General features: G+C 44.6%; 1 protein-coding gene across 1 annotated transcript in view; it reads left to right on the plus strand.

The window, feature by feature from the left end:
• CELF6 (CUGBP Elav-like family member 6) overlaps positions 1-20976 on the plus strand; it is a 29640-nt gene that overhangs the window by 4215 nt on the left and 4449 nt on the right. The window contains exon 3 of the mRNA XM_030317772.1: positions 8550-8598. Within this exon, the coding sequence (XP_030173632.1) occupies positions 8550-8598 (49 nt within the window). The remainder of the gene's footprint in view (positions 1-8549; positions 8599-20976) is intronic.

Raw genomic sequence — 20976 nt, forward strand, 5'->3', positions numbered from 1 at the left:
TGGCCAGGAACTGGGTTGGGGCCAGGAACTAGAAGCAGAGTCACTTTTCAGGGCTTACGTATGCCCTGAACAGCTATCAATTCTTGTTATATTTACTCTTCTGGCTCAAAGAAATGGGCTTAACACTTGGACCAAGTATTCCACCCCATCTTTTCAGAGAAGCATCAGTTTTGTGTGTTATGCTAGAATTTGTCCGCACTGGCTAAAATCATGGCTTAAAGTGTCATTTGTCACTGGTGTGAGAATATATGCAGATACATGAGGTAGAGACCCTGCTGAGCTGGTATCTTACTTTTTCCAGTTCTAGAGTCCTTAATAGCACTTCCCTCTGTCCTCTTCCTGTAATGTTTTTTTTGGGGTGCCTTGAGTCACCAAGATTACTTTCCCTCCTCTTCCCCAAACACTTGGCTGGATGTGGGTACACATGTTCCCTAGGCAAGAAGCCAGGAGCAAATGAGAGGGAGCCAGAGTCTGGGACTCAAACACATGAAGCCCCTCCCTTCAGAGAAGGTAGGAGACAGAGGCTTCTCAGAGCAGTGCCCTTGTTTAAAGAAGAGTGGCCTTGAGTTTGTCAACTAATGGGATCTTTCCAGGAAGAGTATTTGGAGGTTTCAGGAAGCCCCAAAGCTAAGAGGACCTGATTATATGAGCAGTTAGACCATTATATATCAATGGCACCTGATATGGCCTTAGCTAATGGCTAATCACTGGACCAAAGGCAAAGTAGGACCTACGGACCATGTGGCAGAAAGAAAGTGGTGATTGTTAGGAACTAGTGTGGGTTCACCAAGAGCAAACCATACAACAGAGCTTCATTTTCTCTTGTCAAAGGAATGATATGTCTACAAAAAGAGCACTATTCAAATGCCATGCCTGGGACTATATCCATTTTTAAGCCTCAGATTTAAGAGGGTCATTAGCCTATCAGAAAGAGACAAGAATGGGATGCGGAAATAAAATATATCATGGATGATGATTTGAAGAAATTGGAGATATTTGGCTGGAGAAGATAGGGTGTGGGGGCTTCTACAGGGAGGCATCATAACATAATGATTAAAAATATGACTTTTTGAGTCTCAACAGACCTAGATTTGAATTTCTGTTCTGTCATTTACCGGTTCTGTGTCTCATGATATATTACTTAGACTCTGGAGCTTCAATTTCCTCATCTATAAGGAGTGAGTTATACTAACACTTAGCTCACTGGGCTATTGTGAGGATTAACTGAGGTTAGCAAGTGCCTGGCACAGGGGAAGATCTCAGTAAATATTACTGGTAGGGTGAGGGTAACTGCCTTCAAATTCTGAAGAGGGATTTGGTTTTCTATGGGTGGCTCTAGAGGGCTGGACCAGGATCAGCGGGTATAGAGAACAGACACACTAATTTCAGCTCAGTATAAAGAAATCATTTCTCTGAATTGGAACTGCCCAGCAGTGGCACAAGCTTCACCTAGAGTTGATCAAACTCTGAGTGGGTCAGGTCCTAGGACAAATCCCAGTAATTGAAGCAACTCAAGCCTCACTCTTGAAGACTCAGCATCCAGTAACACCAATGTATTACTGCTATCAAGCTTCTGTGTGCAAGCTCTGGAGTCAAATAGACATGGGTGTAGATCCAAGCCCTACCACTCACTAACTCTGTGACCTTGGGCAAGTCTTTACTTCTAAGCCTAAGCATCTTCATATGTAAAACTGAATTCATAGAATTGTTATAATAATTAAGTGAACTAACTCATGTAAAGTGCTTAACTAGTTCTTGGTAGACAGTAAGCACTCAGTACAGGTTACCTGGTGGCAGCGGCAGTAGTGACAGTAACAGCAGTGTTAGTAGGAGTAGGAGTAGAAGTTATTATTCATCCAACCATGGGAATAAGTGACTTCTGATGCTAAAATTGAAAGTCACTGACACAAACTGTAACATTCCATGTGGGAAACAGCATGGGAAAGGTGCGTAGACAGAAGGAACAAGATGGGTGTGAAATGGGATTGGGAGTTTGGAGGAAGGCCTGGGTGAGCATGGGCCAGGCCAGAGAGAAGACCCACCAGAGAGCAGTGGCTGAAGAGGAAACTTTGGATTCCGGGGTGAGGGATTTGGACTTTATCCTGAAAGCAAATGGGAACACTGAAAAAATTAAGATGAACTTTGTGAGGGGAAAAAAAAAAAAAACCTTCTTCAACCAGCCACAGGGCTCCACAAAGGGAGGACTTTATGAGGCTGAGGGCACCTGAGATAAGGGCTGTGGAGCTCTAGATTAGTGGGATAATTTCTGAAGGAGAAACAAGAAATAATAACTAACATTTGTTGATACTAGACAGTGTTCCTAGAATTTTGCATTCTCAAAGTCACTTAATCCTCTGTGAAGAAGCTATTGTTATTGGCATTCCCACTTTACAGATGAGGAAACTGAGTCAAAGGAAACAAGTGACTTGTGCAAGGTTAGGTAGCTACTGGTAGGAAGATCTGGGAAGATCCAGGTAGTCTGACTCCAGAACTCATTCACTTAACCACTACACTATTATCTGCACCAAGCTGGTGGCAGACAGGGGTCCATGTTTCTGAAGGGGGTGGTGACTGGATGCATCTGCCCTCTCCCACCCTTTCATCTGCAGGCTTCCAACATGGCCTGGCTTCGTCCCGTACTGCCAGGTTTGGCTTTATTCACCGTCCTCAGCTTAACAAAGTGCAAATTAATATTTAATTATTCTCCTAAATGAAAATCGATGGCTCTGTTGGCCAGCCCAAGCAATGTCCGTGCCATCAATCTTTCCTCTGGGCCTGCCAGGGGCAGTAGCAGCTTTAGTCACCTGGCCTCAGTCCCACCAGCATGAAGGGAGGAGGGTGTCCAGCTCTCTGTAGGCACTGGGTCCTGGGCACAGCTGCCATCTACTGGAAAAGCAAGGAAAGACTTCAATTTGGGCTCCTACTAGAGACCAGAAGGATAGTCACTGTGGGAGCAGGAATGGTTGTCTCCCCAGAGAAAAATCCTGAACCCCTAGGAAAAATGTCATAGTATCTACTGGACTGGGACCTCACCATGACTCCCCTCCATGTGCCTCTGCTAATTTCTGTCACCTATCAAAACTGGGCTCCCTACTCAGGAGGACTTTCTTTAAACCTCAGTGGTCTGTCCCACCTTCTGTAGCTTCTTCTCTATAAAGCTGAAGCTACTTCTTGCAGCCTCATTTTAGGCTCCAGAATCCACCTAAAGAAGGTAAAGCCAACCTTATCCCAGAAGGTGCCCTCCTACTTGTCTCTATCCTTGCCCATGACCACCTTTCCCTTGGACATCCATCCCTTCAAACACTGTGAAGGAGACAGACATAACAGTGCACTTGCTTTTGCAAGTTGTGCCCAGCATAAAACAGCTTGAGTGGAAAGGGCAAGTGGGGGCTAAAATCTAGCCATGCTCTATTGACCAAGCCATGCACATTATCACAGGGCTGTGTCAGCCCAGAGGGGGAGGCACATTTTTTTTTCTAATTCATCCCATCGTTGGGGGAGTGCCTTTTTGTAACTCACACAAAGGCACTATATGTGCTAGCAGCTGCCCAGTGAGTGAATTGGAGCCTTTGGCCTCAAGGAGCTTTTCCAGCCCAGAAATAACTCATTGCATCTCAGTGGGATTTACATCTAGGCACATAAAAGGGCATCAGAGTGGAGACAGAGGAGATGCTTCACGGTGGAGATGCTATCTGAGCCCAATCATGACCATATTTCATCACATTTGAGGGTCTAGAAAACTAAAAGACAAGGCAACTTCTGGAATTCTAGGTACAGTGTGAAAACTGGCCGTGAAGATGTCCAATGGAGAAGGCCAAGGCTCCCTGTGAATGGAGTGTTGTGTATTTTGGGTATCAAGGGAGGCAGGACCCACAAGTTTGGACTGCCAGTCTTAGGATCTCTGGCTTTATTGAGAGGCTTGAAATGGAGAACTGTGGATGGATTTTAGTAAGGAAAGAGTGAGGGGTTGGTTTCAAAAGCTCACTCCAGCTACAGTGTGATGGTTGAGTTGAAAGATGAAGCAATATTGGAGGCAGATTATCCTTTAGGACAGTGTTGCTTGAGTGCAGCTGAATGGTGGTGCTGACCTGGAGCTGGAGACAGGGCAGGAATGGGGAGGATAGGATAAACTTGAGAGTTGTTTAGGATATCCATATAGACTCGAGAAGCAGTGGGACTTGGCAGTGAATTGAATTAGAAGAAGAGGTGAAGTAGAGCAAAGAGCTGAAAATGGTGTAGTTTGCTTTTTCTCTTCTTCACTCTTCCCTGCATCCATGACACCTCTCTTAGACCCACCAGTAATCCTGGTAAATATTCTTCCCGTGGTGGAAGTGGCTGACGGCACAGGTGCTCAGTGTTAGGAATAGTTGGCATCAAGGCAGAAATGTCTGAAGAGGGCAATGCTGAGCCCAAAGTAGACCTTTTATGCAAGTCAAGCAGGGAGAAGGGGTAGGGCCTTGCCTTCCCTCCTGCTCATGGTGGTCAAAGTACCAGGGCCTCATATGCCTCTGTGCTACCTCCAACCTTCCCCACTCCACTCCACTGCCTGCAATAGGTTGTTCTCTCCTCTTTCTGACATTCTCTCCCTTGATTTTCCCTCCAGGGCTGGCCCTGAAGCAGATATGGGCCTGGACTCTACCTGGGAAACTCTCAAGGGAATAGGTGCTCAGCCAAGGGCAAGAGCTCACCTGAGGTCCCATGACAAATTCTTGGCCAAGGAGGCAATACCCTCTTTTCCTAAAAGGGGAACTGGGATTACCTTACCCCGCTTCCACATCTCTCCCCTGACTGTGACAGGAACCAGGCAGAGTAGGGTTGCTTAGGCAGTTCATGTGGATAGCTCTCTTTCTCCTTCAGCCACACAGAGCATACCTAAATCCTAGGTGTCCTCCCTAACCATTTCCCAGTGGGGACCGAAAGAGAACCACCTCTCTCCAACTCTGTCCTCATCCTCTTGGGCTCCTCCTCCCCTGAGACTTCCCCTGCATCTCCAAACTCCCAAATTGCCAACATCCTCAACATTTAAGCCATAAACCTAAAAGTCAGCCAGTATTTCCTTCTCTCCCTCAGTTCCCACATCCAGTAGAACTCTAGTCCAGCTAATCATCCTAAACATCTCTTGAATCTGTCTATTTCCTTACGCCCTGGTTAAGATCACCCTCACCCCTTACCTGTATTAGTGATCTTCCTATTTCTAATTTTTCCCTTTCCAATCTTTTCTCTGCACAGTGATAGCTCATGGGATCTTTCCCTACTTAATATCCTTCCCTGGATCCCTACTGCCTTTGAAGTACAACAAAGTCAAAATTCCTTGTTGTGATTTTCACAACCTGCCCCAACCCGGCCATTGGCTACCTTTCAGTTTTACACCCTTCCATTAAAAACAAACACAACACTGCAAGGTGGGATCATGATTTCCCCTTTTACTAATACTGAGACTCAAAGACCTTAAAGAAGTTGCCAGTAATGGAGTCGCAATTTAAACCCACATCTATATGACTCAGAATCAATCTGCTGTGCCCTGGCTACCTCCATGCCAGGTGCCTACCAGAATCCTTGCTCCTTTAGACTTGCAGCTCCCTTTCCAACCCCCTGCCATCTGGAGTGCTCAGGCTCCAGCTCTACCTCTCCCATTATCTCCATGTGGCCCAATGACCCCAGTCCTGCAAGGCCCGGGTCAAACTTTGCCTCCTCTGTGAAGCTTTCCCTGTGTCAACCTCTCCAGCTGGAGTCAGCCTCTCCCAGAGCACTGTACTTTGCACTCCTCCTAAGGCCCTGGTCACTCTGTGCCTCATTACTTGTGTTCATGTCTTAAGAATGGAGTTGAGCAGCACAACACAAAAACATGGGCTTCAGCATCAGATAGGCCTGGGGGCAAATCCCAGCTCAACCACTTACCCATCACGTGATCTTGAACAAGTGATTTAACCTCCCTAAGCCTCAACTTCCCTATCTGTACTATGGAGATAATGATATTACCTTGCAGAGAAGTTGGAAGGAATTTAGAGACAATATATGTAAAGTGTCCCAGAAAGGGTTTGGTGTATAGTGGGCTTTTAGGAAATGGTGGCGATTATCTTCCTCTCTAAAAACCATTGAGGACAGATTCCCCAAGGTTGTTGCTGTCTCCTGTGAAGGGCCTAGCCTGGGGCTCTTCACAGATTTCAGGAAATGCCCGCATGGTGGAAAGCCCAGGTGCCCAGACTCTGAGGCTTGGACCCTGCCAGGTCTACGGGACATGTATATACCACCTAATGCCCACCCTCCATTAAAGAGTGGTGGAGTGGGGGAGGGGAAAGGGGTGTCCCCCAGAGCACTGATGAGCTCCATCTCTCCAGAAACCCAGTCGGGGAGGCAGCTGCCATGGAAACCACTGCTGTCACATGTGCTTGTCACTCTAGGTTCCAGAGAGAAATTCTCAGGATCTATTTAAGAACTAATAAAATAATGATGGTCTTGCTCACCCTCACTGCCCCCCCCCACCCCAGGCTTCTTCCCCTCTTTCATTCTCCCCTGCCACGCTCCTCCCTGCCTTTCCTGCATCCCCTTCCTGACCCCTTATCCCTTCGTTTCCTTCCCATATCCACCAATATTTCTCTCTTTCCTTGCCCCTTTCTAGGTCTGTCTCTTTCTCTCATCGTTTCTGTCTTCCTGTGTCTCTTCATCTCTCCTTGTTTCTCTGCTCTCCATGGCTCTGTCTCTTGGTCTCTCCTCCACAATCACAGGTGGCCATGCCCAGGGACGGTTCCCGTTCCTCCCGGTCCCTGGTCCCGGCCAATCCAGACCTGCCCAGCTCGCCCTGATCTGCTTGGATTGATCTGTCATCCCCTCTAGACTGCAGCCTGAGTCCTGTCGGTGTCTCGGCCCCCACCCTCAACCTGGTACACTGCAGGGGCTCCACCACCAGCGGGTGGGTGTGTCAGAGCGCATAAGAACCTGAGCCCTGGGTGGGAGGGGGATTGCACTGGTTCAGGCTTGGCCTGTTTTCCTTTCCTTCCCTTTCCTTTCCTTTTTTTTTTTTTTAATAATCCCTCCCCACTCCCCCACCCCCAAATTTGATCCAAAGGAAATTGCTCAACTGTGACTGCCAGGGCGTTACCATGGTTACTGGGTAGCACTTGTGGCTATGGTAACAGGAAGCTGCCTGTTGTCTCGGCAACGAGCACATTGGTAGAGGATGGAATGGCCCTGATTGGTGCAGAAGCAGTGCATTTCCTGAAGGGAGGGGGTCAGATCATCACCTTCTCAGGCCAGATGGGCATCAGTACCCCTTCCTCCATGAACGGGAAGGCCGCTGTTCTTTCCTCCCGGCACTCAGCTGTCTGCCCCCAACATTAATTCCTCACTTCCTACGCACCCAGCTCTTGGCAGTTTACAAAGACCTTTTGCGTCCCCATTATCTCATGTGATCCCCACAACACCCATGAGAGGAAGGTGAGATGGGGATTCAATCATGAATTCTCTCAGGGTGGTTGGGGGATGGGACTGTGTGGGGGTGTATGTCGAAATCACCTAGGAGCTTTTACAAATTATACAGTCCCCTAACTTGAGAGTCTGCTATGGTTCCCAGGTGATTCTTATCTACCCTTGATTAGGGAACCCCTGAATTAGAAGGTGAAATTAGTTGGCGGGGGGGAGGGGGTAAAGGGAAGAGTCAAGCTGCTTTCCAGGTTTCTAGCTTGGATGACTGGAAGGATCAGGTCCGGGCAAAAAGATAAGCTCTGGTATGGGTGCGTTGAGTGGAAGATGCCAGTGGGACTTTTTAGTCAGGCTGTCCAGCAAACAGCTGGGTACATGGGTCTTAGGCTCAGGAGGGAGGTGTGGGCTGGGGATGCAGAGCTCTGAGTCAGCCCTGTGAGCATGGTAACTGAGGCTGTGGGTGTGAGTGAGACTCTCCAGGAAGAACGGGAACAGTGGGATGAGCAGGGCTGAAGATGGTGCCCTGGAGAATGCCAACATCCTCAAGGGAAGGGGGACCCAGGGAGGGAACTGAGAGGGTGACTGTAGGAACTTTAGTAATACAGAAGCTTGGGAAGGCTTCCCCCCATCTAACAAGCTGAATCTGAGAGAGGGTGGCTTTACTGAAGTCATACAACCATTAAATGGCGGAATCCAATTCCCAGCTTGTTTAATCTAAATGACATATAGAATTATATTCTCAGTTTTAGAACAAAACACAAATCTTCAGTCTTAATTCCACCTTCCCACCCAACTCCTCTCACTTAAAACCTTTAAGGAGGTCCAGGAGCCAGAGGGACAGGCACACATAGTCCAGGCCCAGAGCCCAAAGCAGAATCTCTTTAACCACCACGGTCCATCCTGGCTTGCCACCGAGCTTCCTATCACCAACCCTTCAGATTTCAGCACTTTTTAAATTCCCCAGTTTAAGGAAGGAATCTTGGAGAAAATCTATAGCCCACCATGAGAGTGGTGGAGTGCAGGGTTCAAAGGAGCCAGGGCTTAGATCCTGAGGCATCCAGGGGAGGAGAAGCCGGGTGCCAGGATCAGGCAGTCATGCTGACTAGGTGTGTTGGTCCAATGTCTTTCAGATGAATCGTCCGATCCAAGTGAAGCCGGCTGCCAGTGAGGGTCGAGGAGGTAACTTCCCTATCTGACAAACCTCAGGGTATCACCCATGTAGGGGGGGTGGGTCTACTCCTCATGTCAGTCCTATCTATGGTTTGTTACTAGAGCTTCCTTGGGTTGGGGGAAAAGTGGGGCCCAGTGTTGCTCGACACCAAAAACAGCTTAGCCTTCCCAGATCAGGCTGAGGAGAGAGGGGGTCCTAGAGTCCCCAGACCCAAAAGAAGCAGGAAGAGCCTAAGAAGATGCTGGAGATAGAGGAAGGGAGCTCTTGACACCTTGCCCTGGAAAGAGTTCATTCCTGTTTTTTTCAGATGGAATTTCCAGATTTGTTTGAAGAACCAGACTGGACTTATTCTCCTTTTGCATATTCTTCTGATCAGAGAGGACCCAGTCCACTCTGGATTGAGGCCACTCATATCCTCACTGCAATTATCTGGTTACTTATGGCAAAAGATGAGTCTAGTAACACAGACTTTGCAAGCCATAGTAAGGAACTTGACTCTCTGCTGAGGACCATGGAAAGGCTTCAAAGGTTTTTTAGAAGCACTTTGGAAAGACCAGTGCTCCTTAAGAACAGGGGAGGGTAAAGAGTCTGTGCTTTTCTGACAACCAGCTACATTCCAGCCAGCTTCCGTACTGGAAAAGTGATGCTAGCTTCTGGTGTCAGTTCTTTGGTGTTTTTCTCACCCTTTGGTCTTATATCATTCCAGGATATCTGCCAATAGCCCTGATGTCTGCTGACTCTCTCCCTTAGATAAGACTCTCTCCCTGTCTTATCCAAGATCAGTCATGGTGTTGTTAGATGGAAGAAGCTCCCCACGATCAGGGAGAGAATGGAAACTAATTGACAGGCATTTATTGACTCCAACTAATTCTCACACCGTCTCAGACTTCCTATTCACCATCTACACCTAAAGGGGGCTCTGGTAGCTTCTTCCATTGTAGAGTTCTTTCCTTCATGAAATAATTCCCTCATCTATTTAGATTATCTGACCTCTGGTCTGTGCTTCTCAATTTCAGATCAAGATGTTATCACCTCTACTTTGCCTTGAAGAGATATTTCCAAGTTTCCTCCTCCCCTTCACGTGTGTATCCTCCTTTTCCACCTCATTCTTTCCAGACAGGTTTTTTAGAAGTTCCAGCCTCCATACAGAATCTGTTCACTTGTCCCAAGAATTTCTCCCTTTTGGGAAGCTCTGTTAGGCATCGAGACCATTGTTGGCCATTGTTGGCTATCTTCTAAGTCTTGTCCACAAACACTAGCTAGTCCCATAGCTCAGAGGCCAGTTGAGAGTGGCTGAATCAGCTAAGAAGCAGACATGTTGAGTTTATTCAACCATCCAGCCAACATCTTCTGAGTAACTTAACTCCATATTAGGAATAGAACTGTGAGCAAGACAGCCCTGGCATCTAGCTTCATTGAGTCTGAAGCTATGTGGGGATAGTGAACAAGGGGGTTACAATTCAGTGTGATCAGTGTCTTTCAAGTTCTGGAGGGATTGTGAGCACAATAGCAAGAGGCACCTTTCTTAGTCTGGGAGGTCAAGATGGGCTCCTAGAGGTATTAATATTCAAGCTGAGATCTCAAGGATAGACAAGAAGTAGTCAAATACAGAAAGGAGGTGAGAGGGGGCAAGTGTTTACGCAAAGGGAATAGTGTGCACAGAGTTCAGAACATGATGAAACTTGGAGTCTGGTTCAGGAACTAAGTTCACAATGCTGGGGGCACTCTTGCTGTTTAGAGTGCAATACAACTTGTTGGGATGAGGGCAGCTGTACAAAGGAGGCTTCTGATGATGCTTCTGCTTGTCGTAGTCCATCTTTCCTCATCATCTGGGCCCCATTCAGTGGCATCAGCCTGAGTTTTATCATTTGCCTCCCCCTTTTGTACAGGTTTTTCAGGTGTCACATCACTGACAAATTCTGTGACCTGTGGCAGCCCACCTATACACCTGTTCAGATTCAGAGCAGCTCGAGAGAGCAGGATAAGCAAATCTAGTTGAAAAGAGGTCTGTCTGGCAGTGGAATTCATAATTTTAGTAGTTATGTGTTACACAGGTATTTCCTGACAAGTGATGTCTCTTAGCACACATATACTCCATATGCATTCATGAATAATCCTTGCAGGTTTAGATGACCCAATCTCTCAATTCCTTCCTGCTCCCACTCAGAGTCACCAAATGCTCCCTGCTACATTTTCAGGAGAGAGGAGGCATATGTACTGTCTTGCAGAACAGTTAGACCCTTACAATTTATTAGTATTTAACTACCAAACTGATCTGTGTTAGATAATCTTGTTACTAATTGAAGTGTGTTCCTTTCCTTCAATGTTATATACTGCTTCTAAAGTGAGTTCAGCTCTCTGCTGAATTTTAACACAAACTAATGCTTTAGAGACTCAACTCTTGAAATGGTATCAGAATTTGATTTTTTGAAATGTAACATTTGACACCAATGTGGGACAGCTTGCCCTATTCAAGTCTGATCTCTGTGATCCTAAACATTCTATAAAAGTTCATTGCTTGGGGGGGGGGGTTAAATCGGTGATGGGCATTAAGGAGGGCACATTTTGGGATGACCACATATGTAAGAGATGAATCACTGGGATCTACTTCTGAAGCCAAGACTACACCGTATGTTAACTAACTTGAATTTAAATTAAAAAAATTATGGGGCGCCTGGGTGGCTCAGTCGGTTAAGGGGCCAACTTTGGCTCAGGTCATGATCTCACAGTCTGTGAGTTCGAGCCCCGCGTCAGGCTCTGTGCTCACAGCTCAGAGCCTGGAGCCTGTTTCAGATTCTGTGTCTCCCTGACTCTCTGGTCCTCCCCCAGTCATGCTCTGTCTCTGTCTCAAAAATAAATAAATGTTAAAAAAAATTTAAAAATAATAAATTAGGGGCGCCTGGGTGGCTCAGTCGGTTAAGCAGCCGACTTCGGCTCAGGTCATGATCTCGCGGTCGGTGAGTTCGAGCCCCACATCGGGCTCTGTGCTGACAGCTCAGAGCCTGGAGCCTCTTTCAGATTCTGTGTCTCCCTCTCTCTGACCCTCCCCTGTTCATGCTGTCTCTCCCTGTCTCAAAAATAAATGAATGTTAAAAAAAATTAATAAAAAAAATAAAAAATAAAAATAAAAAATAATAAATTAAAAAATTATCTAAGAAAAACTTCAGAGTTAATGGTCACACCTGTCCTGATATATTTAAGCCTATAAGTTTGCATTTTTTATTATTCCCAAAATTAAATCCCTTAGTTTAGTTGATTAATAGTGATTTCTATATCTTTTAAGAATACTGATATCAATGCAGACATAATCTAGAGGGTATCAAAGCAAATAGTATAATCTTCCAAAATTCCACCATTTTCTTCTGGAAGGAAGTATTAGATTTTCCCCTCATAAAACAGGGATCACCAACTCAAATGCTACAGGAACCAGGTAGGTAACTTTAAATGGATGAGACTGTCATGACTGAATTACAATTTACATTTTAATTGTATTAGATATTGGCAACTAATTCAATTTTTAAAGTTTATTTATTTTGAAAGAGAGTGAACGAACATTAGCAGGGGAGGGGCAGAGAGAGAGAGAGAGAGAGAGACAAAGAGGGAGAGAGAGAATCCCAAGCAGGCTCCCTGTTGTCAGAGCGGAGCCTGGACCAGGGGCTTGATCTCACAAATCCTGAGATCATAACCTGAGCCAAAATCAAGAGTTGAACGCTTAACCAACTGAGCCACCCAGGCGTCCCAACTAATTCTATTTTTTTTCTTAAATTTTGTTTACGTTTATTTATTTTTGATAGAGAGAGACAGAGCACTGGTGGGGGAGGGGAGAGGAAACCCAGAATCCAAAGCAGGCTCCAGGACAGAGCCCAATGCGGGGCTTGAACTCACAAACCTCAAGATCATGACCTGGGCCGAAGTCGGACACTTAGCCAACTGAGCTGCCCAGGTGCCCCACCAACTAATTCAATTTTTAAAAATTGGCCAGCACTGTGAGAACCCAGCCAAACCTGTTAGTTTTACTTCTTTTGCCCAAAGACTTCCATTTCTTCCCATCTGCATATAGGCGTAATCTATTGTGCACACGTGAGCTTTTTGATGAAAATAGTTACTTTACATTCTCCCTTGAATTTTGATGCCAGGGCAACTGCGTAGTATTTCTATTTTTAATCAATAGACATGAGGTTTGTGGTTGAAGTAACCTATGTTTTAAACACACTGTATGTCGTAGTACTTTTAGAAGTTATTGGTAACATTTGTATGTTCAATGCTTACAATGCAGTAATAGTAGCAACACAACAGGATCTGCCTGATAGAAGGTGCTGGAGGCCCTCTTCTTCCATGATCATCCTCTGCAGCCTTGATGGTACTCAGAGTGTCAAATGGGCATCCAGGTCGTCATGGACTATGTTATAGGAGCCTTTGAATGTATCTCAGGCTTTTCCCATAACTTGTGCAGCTAAGTTCTGCGCAGTTTATGTACTCCGTACCCCATGCCTATATTTTACATCCTGTGGCGTCGAGTGGTACTCTTAAAGGAAAATGCACCTAATTTTCCAAAACAAAATAATATCCTAATCATACTTAAGGCACCCACTTGTATATAAAACAAACATAGTGCCAGAAAATTTTCTCCTTGGCATTTGGATTTGTTTGAATGTGAACATTAAAATGTGTGCCGGGGCAAAAATTCAAGGTTCGTGTGTTTCAAAATGTTAACTTCAAATTATATGAGGTCAGAGCTAGAGAGCCCCAAACCCTTCATACAATGTAACTAAATAAGTTTATTTTGTTTCCTATTTTTTGAGCTTTATTCAGACATTATTGACATACAACATATATAAGTTGAAGATATGCAATGTGATTATTTGATACAGGTATATATTGCAAAATGGTTACCACAGTAAGGTTAGTTAACAGTTCCTAAGTCTATTTTATTTGCTGTTCAGCATAGAGACTGTAGTTTATTTTTTCTAACTTACATTATCTCTGCTATGGAGGCACAAAAAATAAGTTAAGTTGTAAGTACCAATCTTACAGGAAAAGTATTTTTTAGTCCTAAGGCAAAATCTTCAAAATCATTGAACTCTTGTATATTTTTTCATCTCTTTCAAATTTTATAACAAAATCAATAAGTTCATAAAGCATAATAGTGATTACTTTGCTTGTCCCATTCTCCAACTTAGGTTTTTGTTTTTTTGTTTTTTTGTTTTTAACCTACAAAATGTTCATGTATCCAGGATGCCCGAGGTACAGATATAGGTTAAGTAATCAATCCATGCACTCTTTCCACTTTAGTTTTTTGAAACTTTGAAATCTTAAATGCTCTCTGAAGTAAGGCATCTCTTTTTTTAATCTTGAAGTTTGGTGAACTGAAAAGGCCAATGATCTGTTATCATATCAACCCTCCTATCACCATCCTATAATTAATTAAGTAATTTCTGCCTGTATTTGCACAGGTTTGTTTGGATTTGGATTTGGAATACAAAATACTGTATATATAATTATCTAACTAGGTGGGCCACATTTTTCTAATTTTATCCAGGATTCTCTTTTATTCAGTGTTTTACAACTGAACTTTGAATTAAAGTATTGAGCTAGAATGTTCAGAATTGCATAATACTGGGACATAGCCTCTGACCTAAGTCACATATACACCTTAGCAACAACTGTTCAGTTGGTCACCTGACACTCATATTTGTCTTTGACCCTTATACTTACTTAATTCTAAAAGGCATTCTTCCAGTGAAGACCTGACTGGATAAGATTCACAGTAGTGCTTAAGACTACTCAAGTCAGTGTTTCACTTCCTAACATTAATTCTACCTCTGAAGGTAAAAGGAGGTGCTCTCCTTAAGCTTGACTCAGAACAGATCACCCAAAGCTGATTGTTAACACTTTTAGGTCATGGCAATGGCTGAGCGGCGCTGACGAGCCCTTCAGGTATAGGTATACAGCCTGCAAAGGAAAATACAGTCTGGATCCTGAGATTCTTCTCTCTCAGAGGAACCTGGACTCTCAGGCTTGGTCTACCTTTCTACCTCACTGTGTGGTTCTTCTGGATCAGGATTAAGGGACAACAGAGTCTCTGTTCTTTCTTGGTCTATGTGCCTATTTTTCAGCCCTCCTTAGAGCCCTTCTTCATCTTTTTTCTTCCAAGATTTTATTTAAATTCAAGTTAGTTAACATATAGTGTATATTGGTTTCAGGAGTCAGATTTAGTGATTCATCACTTACATGGAATACCCAGTGCTCAACACAAGTGCCCTCGTTAATGTCCATCGCCCATCACCCATCTAGGCCATCCCCCCCCCCACCTCCCTCCATCAACCCTCAGGGTTTTTAAAAATTGTTTTAATGTTTATTTATTTTTGACAGAGAGAGAGAGAGAGAGAGAGAGAGAGAGAGAGAGAGAATGAATGGGGGAGGGGCAGAGAGAGAGGGAGGCACAGAATCCGAAGCAGGCTCCAGGCTCTGAGCTGTGAGCACAGAGCCCGACGCGGGGCTCGAACTCACAGACCGTGAGATCGTGACCTGAGCCGAAGTTGGTGGCTCAACCAACTGAGCCACCCAGGAGCCCCTCCCTCAGTTTGTTCTCTGTAGCTAGGAGTCCCTTGTGGTTTGCGTCCCTCTCTGTTTTTTTTATCTTATTTTATTTTCCCAGCCCCTTCTTCATTTTAAAAAATTATAGCAAAATAGACATAACATAAACTTTATCACCTTTACCACTTTTATATTCACCTTTACAATTTTTAAGTGTACAGTTCACTTGTACTAAGTATATTCACATTGTTGTGCAACCCATCTCCAGAATTTCTTCATCTTATAAAACCCCAAATCTGTACCCATTAAGTAACTCCCTCCAGCCCCTGTAACCATCCTCTACTTTCTGTTTCTATGAATTTGACTTCTCTAGATATCTCATTTAACTGAAATCATACAGTATTTGTCTTTTTGTGGCTGGCCTATTTCACTTAGCATCATGTCTTCAAGGTTCATCCATGTTGTAGCATATGTCAGATTTCCCTTCCTTTCAAAGGCTGAATAATATTCCATTGTGTGTGTGTGTGTATACATATATACATGTATATACACCACACTTTCTTTATCCATTCATTGGCTGATAGATATTTGGATTACTTCCATGTTTAGCTCTTGTGGATAATGCTACTATGAACATAAGTGTACAAATATCTCTCTGAGACTTGGTTTTCAATTCTTTTTGATATAACACTCAAAACTGGTATTGCTGGATCATATGGTAATGCTATTTTAAATTTTGGGTAGAGCTGCCATACTGTTTTCCATAGTGGCTATACCATTTTACATTCCTACCAACAGTGCGCAAAGTCCCCAGTTTCAATTTCTCCACATTCTTTCCAACACTTGCTATTTTTTCCTTCCTCTCCTCCCACTCCTCCTCCCCCCCTTCTTCTCATCCTTTTCTCCTTCCTCTCCTCCTCCACCTTCTCCTTCTTCTCCTAGGAACACCTGGGTGGCTCACTCGCTTAAGCAGTTAAGTGGCTGACTCTTGATATGGGCTCAGGTTGTGATCTCTGGGTTGTGGGATTGAGCCCTGCATAGGGCCCCCCGCTGAGCAGAGTCTGCTTGGGATTCTCTCTCTCTCTCTCTGCCCCTCCTCCACTTGTGCGTGCTCTCTCAAAATAAATTAATTAATTTAAAAAAATCAAACAACCCTCTCCCCAAAACTAGTCATCCTAATAGGTGTAAGGTGATATGGTTTACGGCTTTAATTTTTACTTCTTTAAGGATTTACAGTTGTGTTGAGCATTTTTGTATATGCTCACTGGCCATTTGTATATCTTCTTTGGAGACAAGCTTATTTAAGCCCTTTGCTCACTTTTTTAAAAAGTTTATTTATTTTTGAGAGAGCGAGAGAGAGAAACAGAGCGTGAGTGGGGGAGGGGCAGAGAGACACAGAATCTGAAGCAGGCTCCAGGCTCCAAGCTGCCAGCACAGAGCCTGACACAGGCCCGAACCCACAAACTGCAAGATCATGACCTGAGCCAAATTCAGACGCTGAGCTGTCAGCACAGAGCCCACATGGGACTCAAACTCATGACCCAAACCGAAGTCGGACGCCCAACCAACTGAGCCCCTTTGCTCACTTTTTAATAGGATCATTTGTTTTTTGTTGTTGTTGAGTTGTAGGAGCTCTTATTCTGGATATTAACCCCTTATCAGATATATGACTTGCAAATATTTTCTCCTACTCTGTAGCTCTGAGTGTGTACTTTGATGCACAGAAGTTTTTAATTCTGATGTGGTTCAGTTTATGTATTCTTTTGTTGCCTGTGTGTGTGGTGTCAAAACCTTTGAAATCATTGCCAAATGCAAGGTCATGAAGCTTTTCCCCTGATTTCTTCTAACAGTGTCATACTTTTAGCACTCATGCTTAGGTCTTTGATTCATTTTCAGTTAATTTTTGTATACGGTGAAAGTAAGGGTCCAATGTCATTCTTTTGCATGTATATATCCACTTTTCTCAACACTATTTGTTGAAAAGACTGGCACTCTTGTCAAAAATCATTTGACCATATATGTGAGGGCTTATTTCTGGCCTCTATTCTATTCCATTGGTCTGCATGTCTTTATGCCAGTGTCACACTGCTTGATTACTGTAGCTTTGTAATAAGTTTGAAATCAGAAAGTGTGAGATCTCAAACTTTCTTCTTTTTTGAGATTGTCTTGATTGTTCAAGGTTTCTCGAGATTTCATATGAATTTTAGGATGGATTTCTCTATTTCTGCAAAAAATACCATTAGTACTTTAATAGAAATTACATTAAATCTGCAGATCTCTTTGGGTAGTGGTGACATCTAGCAGTATTAAGTCTTTCAATCCATGAACACAAGATGTCTTCCATTTATTTGTGTCTTCTTAAATTTTTCAGCAATATTTTGTAGTTTTCAGGATACAAGTCTTTTTCCTCCTTAAGTTTATTCCTAAGTATTTTATTCTTTTTGATGCTACTATAAATGGAACTGTTTTCTTAATTTTCTTTTTGGATTGTTCGTTGCTAGTGTATAAAAACACAACTGATTCTGTGTTGATTTTGTATGCTGCAAATTGCTGAATTTGTTTATTAGTTCTAACATTTGTTTTGTGGAATTAAAACTCTTCTTGATGTTTATAAGGTTGGACCAGAAGACTCTGGTTTACCCTGGGTATTTCCTTCACTGACTATCCCAGGCTTTCTTGGCTCCTTATGCTGGAGTCATCACTAAGAACATCAGGGGAGAGAGGCTATGCTCCAAATGCTGCCACCAGCAAGACCCCTGGGGTTGGAATTTGGATTGAAAGATGGACCAGTATTTTAAAGATATATTTAGTGGTTTAATATATATTTTAAGATATATTTGGTGGTTTAATGCTGTAACCTTGTTCCCACACAGTCCCTACAATCATGACATCCCACCAACAGGAAGGTGAGTGGGTGTGAGAGGCCTAGAAGCCAGAAGCTTGGGCCCTTGAGGAATTCCTCTGGGCCAACTTGAGGCAGAGCCTCCTTTCTTGAACAGCATCTTGGTGCCTTTTTTGAGGAAGAGGGAGTGGACCGACTCTGACTCTGGGTTCTCAAAGCCCATCACTTGCTGCATTAGAATCCCTGACCTGTATAGCCAGCTACACAAGGCAGCTTTAAGGAGAAGGGCCTCTGGGCCCAAAAAACTTGATCTGGGTTCAAAAAAGCATTTGATAGAAGACCAAGGAGTACACCTTAGTTGACAACAAGAGAATGTGGTAATGCTATTCAACTGTGTGTCTATCTAATTCTGTCTCAACTCCACACTAATGCTATCTTCCAATTCCTTCCACTCTGGGAAGGTTGAGCCTCCTTCCTTGATATTCCCATCTTGCTGGGGCCCCACCCACTGCCCATGGGATGATTTTATCCAGACATTTCTGACCCACGTCTTATAGAACCCTCGCTTTCCCAAACTGATAGAGTTTGAACTAGAGGAAATTGAATTACCTGGGCTAACTCCCACCACCATCTCTCTCTGGGGGCACTAATCAGCCCTCAGAACCTTCAGGGCTGTGTATTTTGGGCTACTCTTAGGAGGTCTAGCCTGTACTTCTCTTTGGCAGGTCCCTGAGAAATTTATCCCACCATTTCAAGATCACCTGAAACTCATGGTCATTGTGACCTAGATCATCCTCCTGTCAAACATCATCAGGCTCCCCGTAAAGTGGTAAAGGGAATACCAGGATTCAAAGTGACACCTGTGAATCAGCCCAGCCTGTACCCCAGCTTCATTTCAATTTCAAATTCTGTAGAGCCCAGTAGGCCAGAACCATAGGGTCAGTGCCCTCTCGTGGAAATTGAAATTCTTGACTTGGCACTGGAAAAGAAGGATCAGAGAATTTCATGGTCTGTGTCATGAGCTTGAACTGACCACCATCAGCAGAAAAGAGCAACGAGAGGAAGAGCAGATAAAGGATCAGACCACTGTCTACACAATCCTGTTTGTTGTCTTGGGGGCTCCATCTCAGCCTTGACTTTTCTCTTCCTACCTAGGGCTACACCTGGATGCTGGTCCATGTGGTATAACATCTTACCTAGGTGCCATCACCATCTTGCAGGCCCTACCCAATGATGCAGCTGCACTACAAATTAGGGCATCATGAAGCCCTCTTTAAGCCTTGGGACTCGAGGCCGTAGGATCTTCTCTAAGCGTCCCCTGGACTTCTGACAGACATATGGGCATACTTTAGTATCATAGCTCAGAACAATGACACAGTTTTCTGGGGTGTGATTCCCTGAGCAAACAGGGCCTGTCTTCTGACATCAAGGCAAAGCCACCAGCAGACTGATCAAGCAATTCGTGAAAGACGTTTTCTGGTCTTCTTGGTTTCCTGGAAAGGATGATCTCAGATCCCTCTTCATACACCGTATGGAACTCTGTTTGTTATCTTTTAGGTCAGTGGTTTTTAAAGGACTTTCCTTGGAGTCCCATTTAGGGGGTTCTAGAAGATGAAGCAAGAGGAACTTCAGCCCCCCCATCCCCACCCCCACTTTTTTGGTTTCAGTCAGAGCAGTCGTCTCTTACATTTTGAGCTTCATCCTAATGTTTTTGTTAGAACAGCATATTCCACAGCTTTTTCTAAAAGAAAAAAAAGAAAGAAACCAGTGATCTGTTCCAAAAGCACTCTTCTGTGGCTAACACTCCCAGAAGTGAAGCACACTCATCATCAGATTGTACTCTCACCACAGAAGGCCAGCGCTTCCTCTAGGATTCCAGCCACAGTACACTGTATATCCCTTCCCCCTTGGGATCAATGGGCAGCAACCCTCTGGAGAGGGGGCAGGATTCTGCTGAAACACGCTCTGCCTGTCCCATGTAAACCACAGCCCCCACCTTCCACACAGACACAGAATTGATAGACCCCTTAGACTCCCAGGACAGCCTAGGCTGAACCCCACACCATCCAGGTAAAATGTGGACACACAGATAACCCTGCTGGAGATTCACTCCACTGCTAACTTCAGGGAGTCTATTCTTCCTTTTCATTGCCACCCAGGCTTCAGTCTATGACTCTCACCAGCATTGTCTCCCTTGCACTCAGGACCCAGGGATCCCCAGTGGCCTAGCCAAACTTGTCAAGGAGTAAAGGAGTGTGGGATGGGTTTTCTTGGGCTCTAGGATCTGAAGGTGAAGCCTGAAGGCAGAATCTCACCCATTCCTTCTCTGTCAATGTATGTTGCCTACATGAAGCCGCGTCCTATTGCAGAGATTTTTGTTGGTGCAGAAAGGACAGGGCTTTGACAGTAGGCCTTGTGGGCTGGGCCCCTCTACCCTGGGCTCCTGGACGGTGCTGCTGAGACCTGACTTGCTAGATGTGCAGATGAGCCCTGGTTTCCAGCCACAGCTCCAAGGAACACACGCAAAGTTGCAGTCCCTTTCCTGGCATCTCTACTCCCAGAGGAAGAGTGAAGACAGGGAGGGATATGACTTGTTCTCAGGTGGTCATCCAAGTTCTACAGGCAGAAAGAACTGTTCTTCTTAGCATGGACACCTGAGGAAGGATCAGGGCAAGAGAATCAGGGAAGGCAGAAAGGAGGCAATGGGGCTCAATGAGGGCCTTGGAAGCTCAACGAGGGAATAAGTTGGTTGAGCTGGGAGTTAAGGAAAGGGGTCAAGGGTTTGGCAAGTGTAGGGGGGGAAATGCTAATGTTGGAGGCTCAGGAACCCAAGCTTCCTGCTCTCTTTCAACCTTTGGGCACCCGAGTTGAGTTTGGTGCCAGACTTGGAGATTCATCATTCCAGTGTTCAATATCTGGGGATGAGGTAGTACAATGAGACAAAGGTTTTCTGTGCTGTTTTTGTTTTGTTTTGTTTTTTGTTTTTTGCCCAGAACCCTCCCTGGTT

This window comes from Lynx canadensis, chromosome B3, assembly GCF_007474595.2.
Source record: "Lynx canadensis isolate LIC74 chromosome B3, mLynCan4.pri.v2, whole genome shotgun sequence".
Taxonomy (NCBI): domain Eukaryota; kingdom Metazoa; phylum Chordata; class Mammalia; order Carnivora; family Felidae; genus Lynx; species Lynx canadensis.